The sequence below is a fragment of the Podarcis melisellensis genome (genome assembly GCF_964234715.1).
Source record: "Podarcis melisellensis genome assembly, chromosome: 6".
NCBI lineage: Eukaryota > Metazoa > Chordata > Lepidosauria > Squamata > Lacertidae > Podarcis > Podarcis melisellensis.
In genome coordinates this window covers 38,931,545-38,946,381 of record NC_138538.1, presented here as the reverse complement: position 1 = coordinate 38,946,381, position 14,837 = coordinate 38,931,545, and the positions used below count along the sequence as shown (strand labels likewise).

General features: G+C 40.9%; 1 protein-coding gene across 2 annotated transcripts in view; it reads right to left on the bottom strand.

The window, feature by feature from the left end:
* Nucleotides 1–1,733: 1,733 nt before the first annotated feature.
* PIGR (polymeric immunoglobulin receptor) overlaps nt 1,734–14,837 on the bottom strand; it is a 29,394-nt gene continuing 16,290 nt past the window's right edge. For both annotated transcript variants that reach the window (XM_081916346.1, XM_081916347.1), the window contains exons 2-11: nt 13,381–13,484; nt 10,997–11,335; nt 10,229–10,558; nt 8,999–9,322; nt 6,511–6,825; nt 5,620–5,755; nt 4,859–4,977; nt 3,890–4,018; nt 3,679–3,734; nt 1,734–2,946 (exon numbers count right to left, since the gene is read on the bottom strand). In XM_081916346.1, the coding sequence (XP_081772472.1) occupies nt 2,857–2,946; nt 3,679–3,734; nt 3,890–4,018; nt 4,859–4,977; nt 5,620–5,755; nt 6,511–6,825; nt 8,999–9,322; nt 10,229–10,558; nt 10,997–11,335; nt 13,381–13,438 (1,896 nt within the window). In that variant the 5' untranslated portion in view covers nt 13,439–13,484 and the 3' untranslated portion in view covers nt 1,734–2,856. The remainder of the gene's footprint in view (nt 2,947–3,678; nt 3,735–3,889; nt 4,019–4,858; nt 4,978–5,619; nt 5,756–6,510; nt 6,826–8,998; nt 9,323–10,228; nt 10,559–10,996; nt 11,336–13,380; nt 13,485–14,837) is intronic.

Here is a 14,837-nt window from a genome sequence, read left to right as displayed (position 1 = left end):
TGTCGGAGCCAATCTGGTGCTCCTGCCAGTGTATCCAGACAGCCCCAACCTTATTGCCACCTTATTCTTCCCCAGCACTGCCTGCAAAAGCTACAGAAACAGTGGTGTCAGATGGGTGGCTGCTTCTTGTACAGATTATCTAACAGGGGTTCCCTGCCTCAGTTTCTCTCGCTTGCCATGACCACAATATACTTCCTCTGCCTGCCAGGAAGAGAGAGAGGGATGAGAACACCTCTAATCATTCTTAGTCTGTGTGCCTCTTGCACCCCCTCCTGGCTTAAACTGCCATTACAACTGACAAGTGCAAATATTAGAGATGCTGTCTCAATCTTTTATAGCAACTTTGGTAGTTAGTTCGGTAGACTGTGACCTTATGTTGTCTGTGAGTCAACTAAATCACATTCCATCCTTATAATGAGAAACTGGAGCAGTAGGTTCATGGCTTATAGGTAGAAAATTATTCAAAGGGGTGATTGGAAACTTGGCAGTGTAAGAGAGGGGCAGGTTTGAGAATGGTCCATTGATGTATTTGAGGTAGAAAAGGGGCTTATATTGAAAAAGTTTTATGAGAGACTTTGGCATAGACTCTGTCATGGTTTTCCAGAAATATTTCATAAGAACAGTCTGGTGAATTGGACCAATAACCAATCTAGTCCAGTGTCCTGTTCTCACAGCAGCCAGCCACCAAAGCGCTTCTGCAAGCATCTGCTTTGGTCTAAAATTGATAAAATGAGGAAAGTGGGGAATCAAACTCACGGAATACACATTCACCAAATGTCAGCAAAAACAACTTGAGAATTCCCCCCCACACACTTCTTTTCAGTTCTAATGCATAGAAACTGAAATTCTGTACAAATGAATACAATTGGAGGAACTGTAGCATCGTATCTACTGATTATATCAGATGATATGATGTGATATAATTAGCAGACTTGGCAATTCAGATTGTCCAAAAGTTAGTATTTAAATGATTACGTATTTTGATTTATTTGATGGCTTTTCTAGAAACAAACCGTTGGTGTGATATTTGAGAAAGAGTGTGCTGGTCTCCTATAGCTACCTTGCAGCAATAAAAATTCTGGTCAATAGATGCATTAGCGCCAACCACATAGGAATATTTCAGCTGGGATTGGCATCCTTTGTCCAGATGGGATGATGAACCCTATTCATTATGTTTACATGTAGCCTGTAGATCTAGTTGTGCAACTTGACTCATTTGTGTAAATAAACCAAGTAGAAGGAAGGAGAACAAGACCAATTTCACAAAATAGATATAGTACTATAGGCTTGCAGTGTGACCAAAGGTTTAAACTCTGTCACTATGTAATATATGAGGCACAGTAAGGGAGCCATTCTGTATCTATAACTATCATGCTACTGGCATGCCCCTGAAACAAAGGTGCTTGTCCGCACCCCCAACCCCTTTTACTCTTACCAAAGCAAATCTTATTTCTTCCCCCACCCCCGACAGTGATTTGGTTCCTGTTGAAATGGCCACAGATCAAAAATGACGAACGAAAGAGTGGCTACCAGATGCTCAACACTTGACTCCAGTTTGCTCTATCAAGTGTGTAACAGAACTATGTTGCATTTGCTATTCAGGGATGTCTCCCTGTTGTAAAATATAATCACTTCATCCAGTAATGGATACATATATCCAGATCTTGGCAATGTGGTTCTCTCTCAAAATCATGAGTTCTCTCTCAAAATCAGCAACAAACTCAACTTCCAAATTCACATTCAGGATATTTTTATGCCAGAACACACTGCTCAAAAACATTGCATACAAATAATAATAAAGTCACAGATTCCAGATGATTATAGATTACAGAGTCAGGCTCACAAACAAAAAAATAATCTTTTTATGTTTTGCGTTTACTGAATTAATTTTTAAACAATTATTTTTCTCATTATCCAGAGTCCAGCAACTGTTGTTTTTGTATACAGATGGACACAACATTTGTATAAAGTTTCCAAATCAATACCTATTAGTTTAAAATGTTTCAGCGTTTCACAGATATAATCAGGTACAGAATCATAGTCCTCCCACCCTCCCCATCCCTTTCCTTGTATTCATGATTGCATGATTATGTGATCCTAGCTTCATTGCTTTTCTGATTATTGCTTCATTTTGTTTTGTTTTACATTTTCTCAATAAAATTGCATAAAATGAAAATCTCTAAAATGTGGTGAAGTGGGAAAAGGGTGGGGGGCTTCCACACCATACAATTAAAGCACCATTGTACTATTTGAACAGTCATGAAGACTCATGGGAAATGCAGTTTGTTGAGGGTGCTGGGAAATGCAGCTCTGCTAGGTCAGCACCCATAACAAAATACAGTTTCCATGACTTTTAAAGGGGTATAATAGTGCTTTAAATGTTGATGTGATGAGAGAAAGAAGATCAATCAATCAGGCACAGATTTGTAGAGGATCGAATTCAACACCAGGCTTCATCCAGGAAATCCAGAGCTACAGCACCTCCAACAGCTGACTGTCCAGACTGTGCTTCAGGACTTCCAGTGAGGGAAGAGTCCCACCACCCCTCTAGGCAATTGCTTCCATTGTTTAACTGCTCTTACCATCAGTACATTTCTCCTAAATCACAAAACTTTATTAATTTGATTTATATAACTTTGAAATGAAACTATTGACCCTTAAAGGAGTATATGCTGATCAAGAAATATTGTATAGTATGTGGCAAAACTGAGACAATTTGGGGAAATCTTAGCATCTCAGCATAGCTCGCTATTCACTTATTCTAATCATAGGCTGTCTTTAGTCATTATTGCATAATTGGCTTCCACCAGTCTTCCAAAGCGTTTGCAATCAAACTCTTCAGCCATCTGCAAAGCTCTATTGTTCCTGGTCTCTTCTTGCAGGGGTCTTGTTGCCTTCATTCAGCAGGACTGTGGTATAAGCCATCTCAATTTCCTCCGTGGAGCCCTAAAAGAACAAACAGAAACCCCAGTACTATTTTAATTTGGTCCATGTGACAAAATGGCCGCTTTCTGAGAGAGAACTCCAGTTTGTGAGGCACTCAGAGACATCTTAGATGTCTGCATCAAAGAAGCAGCTGCTCATGCGTAGGTTTTCATATGATTTGCACCCCTGCATGATCAGTAATGTGGAAGCCCACATGCACACAGATTCTCACACGCATTGCTCCTTTAGTGCAGGCATCCATACCATTGTGTGGCCATCCAGGGGTGAGGCCAGCAGCATTCCCAGCATTCCCTGGGGCACCCTTTCATGTGCTGCACACATAAAGGCAACTAGTTTGATCTAACTAGTTTACTGCCTGCAACAGTCTATACCATTTTTCATCCATAATGGTTCACAAAGGGGCTAGCAAACTGAAACATAAATTTAAACAACAGTTATTCTGAAACTACCATCAACAGCATCAACAGACAACAAAAGAAAAGAAAATAGACTTTTTTAAAAAAAAATGGAAGAGAAATAACAAATTAAACTAACTGGAGGTTTGTGCATCCTTCTGAAAGGAAGAGAATGACTGTAACAGTTTAGGGGGGGAACTGCCCCCAAAGTCCTTGCTTAATACAGTAACATGCAAAGAACACTAGAAGCTTTTAAAATGAGTACCCCCCCCCCCCCGCTTCATAACTGGGATTACCAAGGGACTATTATAGTCCTGTTAATCTATCTCGCTCTTACCCTCTTTGTCTTCTTTGGTTTACCAGTCTCCTTAGGACTGCCACTGGTTATATTCTCTGTAAAGAATGAGAGATGTTAAGGGGCTGAACATGAAAGTAATAGAAAGCTCTTCCATGAATACACAACTTTCTTAAATGAATCACTATATTGCATTGTCTCTCCCCATTAACACCTAGTGGTAGCTAGAGTAAATGCTATACAAGGGTCTTACCATCCATGGTCCCTAATTGGGTCTCATTAGCATCTTCCATGCATACATTGTCCTTTGCTCCATACTGTCTCACATTCTCAAAATCTGTCATGCTGATGTTTGTCCTGTAGCTTCCAACTGAGACCAAATCTGTAGAAAGGAGAGGGGAAATGCAATGCAGTTCTTCAGCCACATAATGTGAACAAAAATCCATAATACTCTGGTAAATTGTGCACATAAATACATATACTGGTGAAAATAATGCATTATATCAGGGGAAAAAATGGTTTGCAAAAAATGTGTACTTTATGCAAAATTACATATAAAAAACATACATAGTGGGAGAAATTTGCACAAAAATGCTGATGGATTTTCGTGAGGACTTTTTTAAAAATAAATAAATGCAAACCGATGTAGAAATGTGGATAACTGAACTTAAGACTGAGGGGGAAATGAGACATGGAGAGAAGCCAAAATACTGAGATATATCCACCAATCTCAAATTCTGAAGCAAGGTCCTCTTCATTCATTGCAGCTACAAAGAAAGCAAGCATAGGATTGGAGCCAGAGAAAATATTTGTGGGTCTCTCATCAGGCTAACAGGTAGAATTAGTGTTTGTGCTGCTGTGCCACCCATGTGAATACTTCATACCAGGACCATTACACTCTTATTCTTAACCGTGATCCAGAAGACAAAAGGACGCCAGTATAGCTTCATAGAGTATATGAGCCTTCAAGTGCATCTGGGCATTCATGGCCTGTGAGTTGTTTCTAACAGGAGTTAAGAGACAAAGAGAGATCCCAAGGCAACATGAACCCAAGGAAAACGTTTCTGAAGTTCACCTTGCTAATGTTCACAATATATTGTTTGGGAAGTGATAATTCAAGTGCTCAAATTATAACAAAATTAAAATTATAACTCAAATTATAACAAAAAGTACATAAATTTACAATTATATTCCACACAGCCTAGAACTTGTATAGATTCACCTGAATGCTTGAAAACCTTGCGCTGCACAACAATACCAATTGCGACAAGAAGCAGAAACACAACTCCAAGGGGGACTAAAGTGGAGACCAGAACTGAGGAATTTTTGCTATCTTCATGGCTGGAAGAGAAGTTGAATTGGCACTGTAGTAACTTTAGAATGCATAGCCAGTGTATACAAATTATAGGAAACAGATAAACTTGCCTAAACATTCTGTTGACATGGTGTTACTTATATTCTTACGATATTTTAAAGACTTCAGGTACATTCCCAGAATCTATTAGGAGCAAACTTTACATGCTTATGGTAGCTCCATGAGTTTTTCAACATGGAAGAGCCCCAATCACACAGAAAGAGGGAGGTAGGTCTAATTTTGAAAGCAAAGGGACATGCAGGTGAGAAATAGAGGACCCTTCTCCTACCCTTCTGCTTCTCATTCCTCAGCTGAAGCCCTTTTCTCCGACAAAGAGAAAAATGTCTGGGGAGAAAAGCTGCAGGGAGGTAGATCACAGGAAGAGGGTAACAACTGGCTCTGCACTCTTCCCCTGTGTGTTCTCTTTGTATTTCAAATTGGACTCTATTTTTACACAAAGGGAGCAGGCCTGGCCCTCAGCAAGTGCCAACTGTCAGTTTATCTGATTGCTCAAAATGTATCTGATAAATTCAGTAACAAAATGTGACTTGCTTCTTCTTTTAGATCCTCTTGTTTCTTCTTATACAATGCACTCACATATCATCCTTAAGGCTTTTACAGTGGCTCACCTGTCTACGGGGCTCTCAACTCCAGTTGCCTCCTTAGCTTCATTTAAGGGAAGGCCCCTGCTTCTAGGGTTGACTTCAGGAATTATATCACTGGATTCTTTGTCGGCACTGGAATCTTCTTTAGGGTTTTGAAACACTATTTAGGCATGTTTGGGAAATTGGTATCAAGCAACATATAAGAAAACAAAAAGCAGGAAAGAAATAAAATAGTCAGTACCTTATGATAATGGTTGTATCTTGGCTTATTGCTTGCACACAGACCCCCCTTCATTCCTGCCCTATTATTCACAATAAAACCAAGAAGGCTTTAATTAACTGTAGTTTCTCATTTTGTCCAAACAAAAGGTTTACTATCGTAGAAACAGATATTAAACCAGGATATTAAACCAAGCCATGGTTTAAGATGATAGATTCCTGCTTTAGACAAAATGGGAAGCTGTTGTAAACTAACATTCATTATTGGCAAAGGAAGGGGAAGGGCTCTATGCAGAGGCTAAAAGAGCATGCATGCCTCAGTAATCCACAATAATCTGTTGTGTGGAAGTGCCTTTAAATGCTCCTATGTTTAATTGCTGCCAATCTGTGTTACTTGCAGAATCAAATTATAGAAAAAGTATCTTCCGAATTGTTTAACTGAGTAGTTTAAAAATGAATTATGGCACTCTAGCAAACTGGGAGCATAGCTAAATCATGTCATCCGTGAAAGGCAAAGACCCACAAGCATAAATCTGCTCCATAACTTGAGAGTGGACATCTTTAGATGCTCTTGAAGTGCTCACTAATTATAATGTGTCAAGATTTGGAAGTGATCCATAATAGGCCTGTTAAAATGTGGACAGTACAGGATATGAAACCTACTGTGTTGTCCCTCTGATCAGAACTGAAGCTCACCTTCTTGCACTTCCAGATGCATTGCAGTTGTTTCTGCATAGTGACCTCCGCGTCTGACTCCACACCAATACCACCCTTGATCTGTTCGTGACACTTGGTCAAAGTTCAGCGACAAAATTCTATTGGTTGCATCACAGTTAACCACCAAGCCGTTTTCATTTTGGGTGGATAAGACGAGAGGTTCACATCCAGTATTCTTCCACTTACACCAATACTTCTCATAATCAGCATATTCACATGTGTAAGAGCATGATAGTTTCAGTGGGGCACCGACAACAGCATTGATCTCATTATCTATTACTAAATTGGGTTTCCCTGTTTCAAAAGCAGGAAAGCATTAGAAGTAAATGGGCAATCAGTAAATCACTTTAAACCAAAGACAGAGAGCCTAATTTTAGCATTATTAAATGAAATAGCTGGTATACAATATATCACATCGAACACCCCTAACTGGACCAGACCAAACCAGACCTTCCTAAGCAGATAAATATGTCATGTGACAAACAGAATGCATGAACTAGGCAATTATAGATAGTATTTGCTGAAGAAAACCCAAGTAGAATGTACTTTGGGTTTTTCCCTTTCAACGGAAAGATAAAAGGCATAGTAGGAATCGAAATGAAACCTCCAACCCCAGGTTTATAGGTCTATGAAGTGGCAGGGCCTGCTAGCTGATTATTAGGCTCAAAGGCAATGTATAAGCCATACCTTTAAAGTTCCTTCAAAGCATGCACACTCCCCAAATAGGATCGTGGGAATGGGAATTGTGGCTCTATAAGGGGTAAACTACAGTCGCAAGTATTCTGCACAGGGGGAAATGTGCTTTTAATGTGCTTCAAATATATGATGTATAGACAGTGGCGGAGCAAGCTGATTGAGCACCATGGGGCGGGGCTAGCCGATCGTGGGGTGGGGCCAGCCGGGGCAGGACGCTCTGCGGGGCCTCCAACGAGTCTGCTGCCTGCCTCCTCCCCCTTAGCTGCCCTACATCTGAGGGGGAGGTGGCAGGCAGACCATTTGAGGCAGCGCAGAGCCTGCGGGCGCCCAAGCCACCACGTCACTCCCAGGAGAGACGCGTAGCTCGGGCATGCTGCAGGCCCCGCGGAGAGTGCCGCCTGGCATTTTGTCACACACACACCCTTAGTAGTAACACCCAGGGCGGCCGAACCCCACCGCACCCCCCTTCCTTCGCCCCTGTGTGTAGACAGCCTATCTTAGCTTCTTAAGAAATTAGCAGATGAAATTAACAAGCTATCTAGTGGAATGGCTGCACTGGGTACACATTTCCTGTAAAAGAAAGATGCAGAAGAGGAGTACAACAATGGCAGTTCTGGACAAGCAGTTATCAGAGCAGTCCTTCAAGGAGGTAAACAGCTACAATAAAACCAGGAAGTAGAGTTAGTGATTAAATTTCAAATTTGGATAGCATATCCTTGGCTTATTTTCTTTAGCAGATGCTGCAAAGAATTGCTATTCTGAATGTACCCTAATAAGGACGTGTAGACAGCCAGATCCACAAATGAATTTGTCTGAAACTATTTGCTGTGATTTTAAAGAACTGGCTATTATCTAAACAAAAAAAATTCCTTCCAGTAGCACCTTAAAAACCAACTAAGTTAGTTCTTGGTATGAGCTTTCGTGTGCATGCACACTAGGTATCTGAAGAAGTGTGCATGCACACGAAATGAAGTGTGCATGCACACTAGGTATCTGAAGAAGCGTGCATGCACACGAAATCTCATACCAAGAACTAACTTAGTTGGTCTTTAAAGTGCTACTGGAAGGAATTTTTTTGTTTTGACTATGGTAGACCAACACGGCTACCTATCTGTAACTGGCTATTATCTAGCAGGAGTAAATCTCTTTTCATTCCGATTCATCTCAATGATAGAATTAAGTTGGTTTCTCTTACTGAAATTAATGGGAATTAAATGGGACATTTAATATGCACTTTTTCTTAGTGTAAACTACCATTGTGAGAATAATCCTACAAGGATCAAAACCCCAGTGGGTTGGGAAGGGCAGTCTAACCCATTCCACCCACCTACCAACTGCAATTTATCCATCTACCCACCTCCCACACTCTATGTAGGATTTCCACTACAAGAAAGTTCCCATTATCACTAATGCAAATGGGGGAGGGTTGTTTTCACTAGGGTCTCAGGAAAGAAGTTACATTCTTCTTCCCAAACCCTACCTATCATTGAACCAATCCTGCTCTCTCCCCCAGTGAATATTGCCCCTTTTTTACAAACCAAAAACAAGACTGGATGTTTTATGCGATAATGCATTTCATGTCATATCCAGCTTGCTCCTGTCTGGATTATTCTCATTATCTGCAACAAAGTCCCTTTGAAAAACAAGTATAATATTTAGGACTGATTCCATTTGATCCTGCTGTGCTGTGTCAGCTTAGGCTCTGCAACACTGAACAAAAGAGGCATATAATTCTGCTGAGAAGCACATTAGAAGAAACATGGTCTGTTACCTTCTACAATCTTCAGCTCTGTTGCTGATCTTTTTTCCTCTTTTCCATCTACTACACACCAGTAGAACCCTGCATCCTTCTCATTCAGTTGGTTCAACAGGATGGTGAATGTTCCATTACTTGGGTTATCATGCATCACTATTCTTCCCTCATAGGAATCCATCACATACCCAAAGTCATTTATTAATGGAAGGCACCTGTTTTTTTCTAACTTGCACCACTGTTTGCGTGTATAATTCTCTTTTGGATCATAATGACATTCAACAGATACTGATCCACCTTGGACTCCTCTTGCTACAGGTTGTCCTTTGGGCACCAAAGTCCCTGGAGAAAGAGAAGGCATGAAATTATATTGTTGCTGTTGTTGTTAATTTCATTTCTATACCCCTTTATGTATTTAAGGGGGGGAAATCTTCAAGCAGTTTACATTAAAATATTAGATAAAACAATATAGAATAAAACATTATGGAATAACGTCAAGTGTATATTCAAAGCAACATCATTAACGGAAAACTGAAATATTATCTTAAAGATTTCAAAATAAAACATTACAAAAGTGGTCAACTACAGAAGCCACGTTTAACGACATTTAGCATACTAATAACACCATGCTCCAAATCCCCACATGATAGCTCTGAATGGTTTCATAGAGATGTTGTAATATAGTAGACAGAATGGACCCTTGTGGGATCCCATAGCCCAAAAGCCATGGAGCTAAGAAACATTCTCCTAGTACTGTACTACTACTGCAGATAGGAGTAGAACCACTGTAATACACTTCTCACTTCCTTGAGTTGCTCCAGAGGAACACCATAGACAGTGGTATCAAAAGCCACGGAGATGTCAAGGAAACCAACAGGATCGCATTTCCCATTGTTTCAGTGCTGAATCTGGGTTTGAAACTGGACTGGAATGTATCTAAATAATCTGCTTCTTCCAGACATACCCGTAGCTAGCTGGCAACTACCTTCTCAATCACCTTGCCCAGTAACGGAATATTAGAGACTGGATCGTAGTTTTCTAAAACCTCTGGATCCAGAGAGGACCTCTTAAAGAGGGGCCTCCTTCAAGGCAGTGGGCATAACATCTTTCCACAGTGAGACATTGTCCACTCCCTAGAGTCATCCAGTCAATTCCCTCCTACTAGATTTTATCAGACATGATAGGCAAGGATTAAGAGGGCACATTGTTTGCATTTAGGACTGCAAAAATTCCCAGCCCATTACCCACCTTCATAGACATGTATATCCAGTTCCTTGGATTCTCCCCCTGCCCCATAGATCCCAGCTCCACAGAGATATGACCCTGAATCCTTCTTCTTTAACTGGGTCATAACGATACTGAATGATCCAGGAGTCCCGAGAAAGGTCAGCAAAACTCTTCCTTCGTAGGCTGGGTCAATTTTTCCATACGAGTCAATAACAGTGTAGCAATCATTCTTTGACATCCTGCACAGGTACTTCCGAGCACTTGCATATTGCGCACCCAAGTCACAGTTCATAGTCACTGATCCATGCTGCTCAACATAAATGAGTTGAGCTTCATCCGGAACTGTTGAATCTATAGTAAGGAGACATAGCTTTACCAATTTTCCATCCTCCGTTCTACAACCTCACGTTGTTCTGCATTGTACTATGTATTGCTCCATGGTTCTACATCTTATGACTTCCTACATTTCTTCCCCCCACTCCAAAAAAAGTAATTAAACAGTTGGAGACTTCAAGGACTTTCTCCCTCCCCATCTACAACTGTTCATGTCAAGAAGTGACACATTTACCACAATGTTACCCTCCTTCCCACTCACTTACATTCCCATCCACAGCTCATATGTATTCAGAATTTGTTTGTCCCAGAATAGAACAATAAAACAATAAGATTATTTAGTTATGCAGAGGATGAAGCAGGAAAAAGTGGAAATCTCATCTTCCAATAAGCCATAGATAGTTGGATATTTGTAGCCTGCTTCTGACAGAAAATAAAGTAGCATTATATATTTACCTTCAGAAACATCCAGCTTCACTCTGAAAGACAGTCCATTGTCATTTAGGGAAACACCACATTTGTACATCCCCATGTCTCCTCTTCTAAGCTCTGATATTAATATAGTGAATATGCCATTCTCTGGAAAGTCTGTTATTAAGGCTCTGCCTTTGAACTCTCTAGCAACATAGCCATTGCTAGAAATGATGGTTGAACATTGCCGTGTTGATTCCTTGCACCAGTACTTCCTGCTGTGTCTATTCACACTAGTGGGAGGGTAAAAGCATTTCACAGTCACTGAGCCTCCAAGCAACCCAGTCACCTGCCGTGGTCCAAATATGGGACTTGAAGTTAAAACTGAAAAGGGAAACAAACAGTTCACATCACTAGCTGCCACTCCATCACTAAAATAGAAGCTGAAATTATGGAGTCAACTACAAGCCTTAAATAAGATTGAGCCCCTGCCATATGCAGATTGTGTGATCTGCTGACCAATGAAACTTAAATCCTGTTCTGCCCTGCCCTGACACCTTATATGTTGCATATCTGTAGCTTCTCCCCAAACAGGTTGAGGATCCTACGTTTTTGTAAGTAATAATAAATGGTGTAAGCATACTAAAAACTGTTTTAATGCTACAGTACCATATTGGTGCATCCCAAATGCTTGGGAAAGCAAGCATGTCATACCTGCCAACATTTTTCTGATGAAAATAGGTACATCCTATTACATAATAATAATTTTACTATTTATACCCCACCCATCTGACTGGTTGCCCCAGCTACTCTAGGCAGCTTCTGACATATATCAAAACATAATAAAATATTAAACATTAAAAAAACCTTCCCTATACAGGGCTGTCTTCAGATGGCTTGGGGGTTGGATAACTCCATACCCTCCAACATTTCTCCGATGAAAATAGGGACATCCTAAGGAAAAGCAGGACATTCTGGGATCGAAGCAGAAACCGGGACGGCTTCTGTAAATCCAGGACTATCCCTGGAAAATAGGGACCCTTGGAAGGTCTGACATGTTTGTCTGGTGCTGAAGTTGGTGTCATGCAGGCCTTCGTTGAGAGAGACTTCCGTAAACAGGGAGCCACTACAGAGAAGGCTCTCCTCACTATCCTCCAGACCTTTCTGAGAGATGGCATGCACAGAAGGTTCTATGATCTCAGGATCTCTGCAGATTTGTATGGGAGAAAGCAGCCCTTTAGGGAAAGTGGTTAAATTGAATGCTAGGGGTATAATCCCATTTATACAGATTTCTTATTTCAGATTTGATTAAACACCTTGCATTCTAAAAGTTCTTCCAACATTAAAGGTTTGTTGTGTTGCAAACAGAAAGGGCAGCTGGACAGTATCAAATGCCTTTACAGCACCTCACTTTCATCTATATAATAACCATCTATAAAGCCTGTCTCTGCTTTTTAGGCTGAACAACATATTACTGAGGGAGGCCACTTCTTCGTAGTTTACACTTCAGAAACATCAACATATGATTTCACCCAAGTTATCATAATTTTTTAAAAATAAGCAGAATTAATTTTAGTACCATCTGGAACAAACACTAAAATATACAGGAACATATCCCAAACAAAGTTAGGCATATTTACGTTCCATGAATTTAAATCAATCCATTAAGATTCATGGGACTTATATGTACTGGGATTTGCAAGATCATTCCTTATGTATTTGTTTCTTCACAAGTGCCTGTTGGTTAAACTATATTAAGGGGTACAAATGTTTTGGGTTACTGCCCTATGAAGATGTACAGTGGTGCCCCGCAAGACGAATGCCTCGCAAGACAGAAAACCCGCAAGACAAAAGGGTTTTCCGTTTGAGAGTTGCTTCGCAAGACGAATTTCCCTATGGGCTTGCTTCGCAAGAAGAAAGCCCATAGGGAAATCTCCGGGGACCTCTTTTAAATGCTGGCGGTGGGGAGCAAAGCCTTCCCCCCCCATCGGCCTTCAGAAGAGGTCCAGGAAGGCCGGCGGGGGCCGAAAGGCTTTGTTCCCCACCGCCAGCATTTTAAAAGCGGTCCGGGATAGCAGGGAAGCGCTTCCCGCTATCCCGGACGGCTTTTGAAGGCAGGCGGGGGGGAGCAAAGACTTTTGCCCCCCGCCGGCCTTCAGAAGACGTCCTGGACCTCTTCTGAAGGCTGGTGGGGGGCAAAAGTCTTTGCTCCCCCCCGCCTGCCTTCCTGGGAGCTTTAAAATCGTCTGGTCTGAAGGCGGTTTCCATAGGAACGCATTGATTGATTTTCAATGCATTCCTATGGGAAACCGTGCTTCGCAAGACGAAAAACTCGCAAGACGAAAAAACTTGCGGAACGAATTAATTTCGTCTTGCGAGGCACCACTGTATAGTGTTCTTAATATCCTGGTGGTTGGTTAAATACTCACGGCTTGCAGATTCAGCTTGGACAAAGGCCAACAAAAAGATGAAGGCCAGGACGGCCATTTTACTCAAGGGTCCTAAACCTGAGATCCCAGGTTTCTCATACAAACTGAAATTCAAAAAGAAACAATTACATCTGTAAATAGGCAACATCTAAGATAGGGATATTTTTGTGTGTGTGTGTGTGTGTGTGTGTTAAACAGGCTTCAATAGTACATCAACTAAATAATCCTCCATAGAATCTTAAGTGAAAACATAAAAAATAAGAATCATTAGCAATGTTCAGCCTGGCATTGTGAATATCGCTTGTTCTGGTTAATGAATTTGAGATAATTTCCCCATAACATTGTTATTTAGCTAAGAGAAACAATGAGCTCGAAGAAACAACCTCAAAATTCATTGCATACAGTAATACCTATACTAATTAACTAACCAGTTCATTTATTAAAAGTTAGAGAGGTTGGAAGTTTTAAATAACTTTTAGAAGTTCAAAGGATTTATGAACTACATAGATTTGACTGTGTGATAACATTCTAAAATGATGCACTAGAGGGCAGTCGAAATGTACAGATGTGTCTGGCAATATACACCAAAGACCAGAAAACACTCTTGCCACTGTTTTAATAGGACCTAATCCATTTCTATTAAAATCTATGGCAGTTTTGCTATTTATTCCAGCAGGATGTGTGGAAAGAACCCCTAGGCAAGGAGGGATTGTTATATCTCAGTTTATCTAGAGGCCCCATTATCATTTTCGTCAACACTGAAACTTTTCTAGGCAACAATGTTCTTGCCTACATATGTCATCAGAACAGAAGCGACGCTCACATCATGCCAAGGAGCGGCAGTTTTATGGGTGGTCTGCCCCACTCTTTGCTGGGTCACCTCTCCAAACCTTATCTCTATACCCTTTTGTCCCTCCAAGTTTTTGCTCTTCTTTTGCTCTATTCAAACTCTCATGATTCAAAACTGCATTTCAAGTAAACATATATAAAAGTCAGGAAGCATTATATAGTTATAGTGCCATGAGACTTCTAGCAGCTGTTCATAATAAGAAAAACAAGAGACTGAGCTCATTCACACAACATCCTAAGCCAAACCTGGGCTTAGTGAGACTGTGTGAATGTGCAGGCTCCCAAAGAGGAGCTCGCTTTGCTCCCCCCCCCCCATCCCCTTCTCTGCCATGTCACACTGAGCTAAGCCATGTTTTAGCTTAGTATGCCATCCAAACTGGGACTTGAAATTAAGCTCTTTCATCCCCTGTCTTGAGCTGTAGCCTTGACCCAGTTCAAGAAAACACCGAAAAGCCAAAATTTGGTTTAGCATAGTGCAGCAGCAAAAAAAAAGGAAAGTGCGTGCAAGTTCCACTCCATGGTTTGTCCTGGTGTGTTGTGCAAAGTGGGATACTGGGTTCTAGTATGTATAGCTGAGCTAGAAAAGGATGTTTCCAGCCCGATGCTGT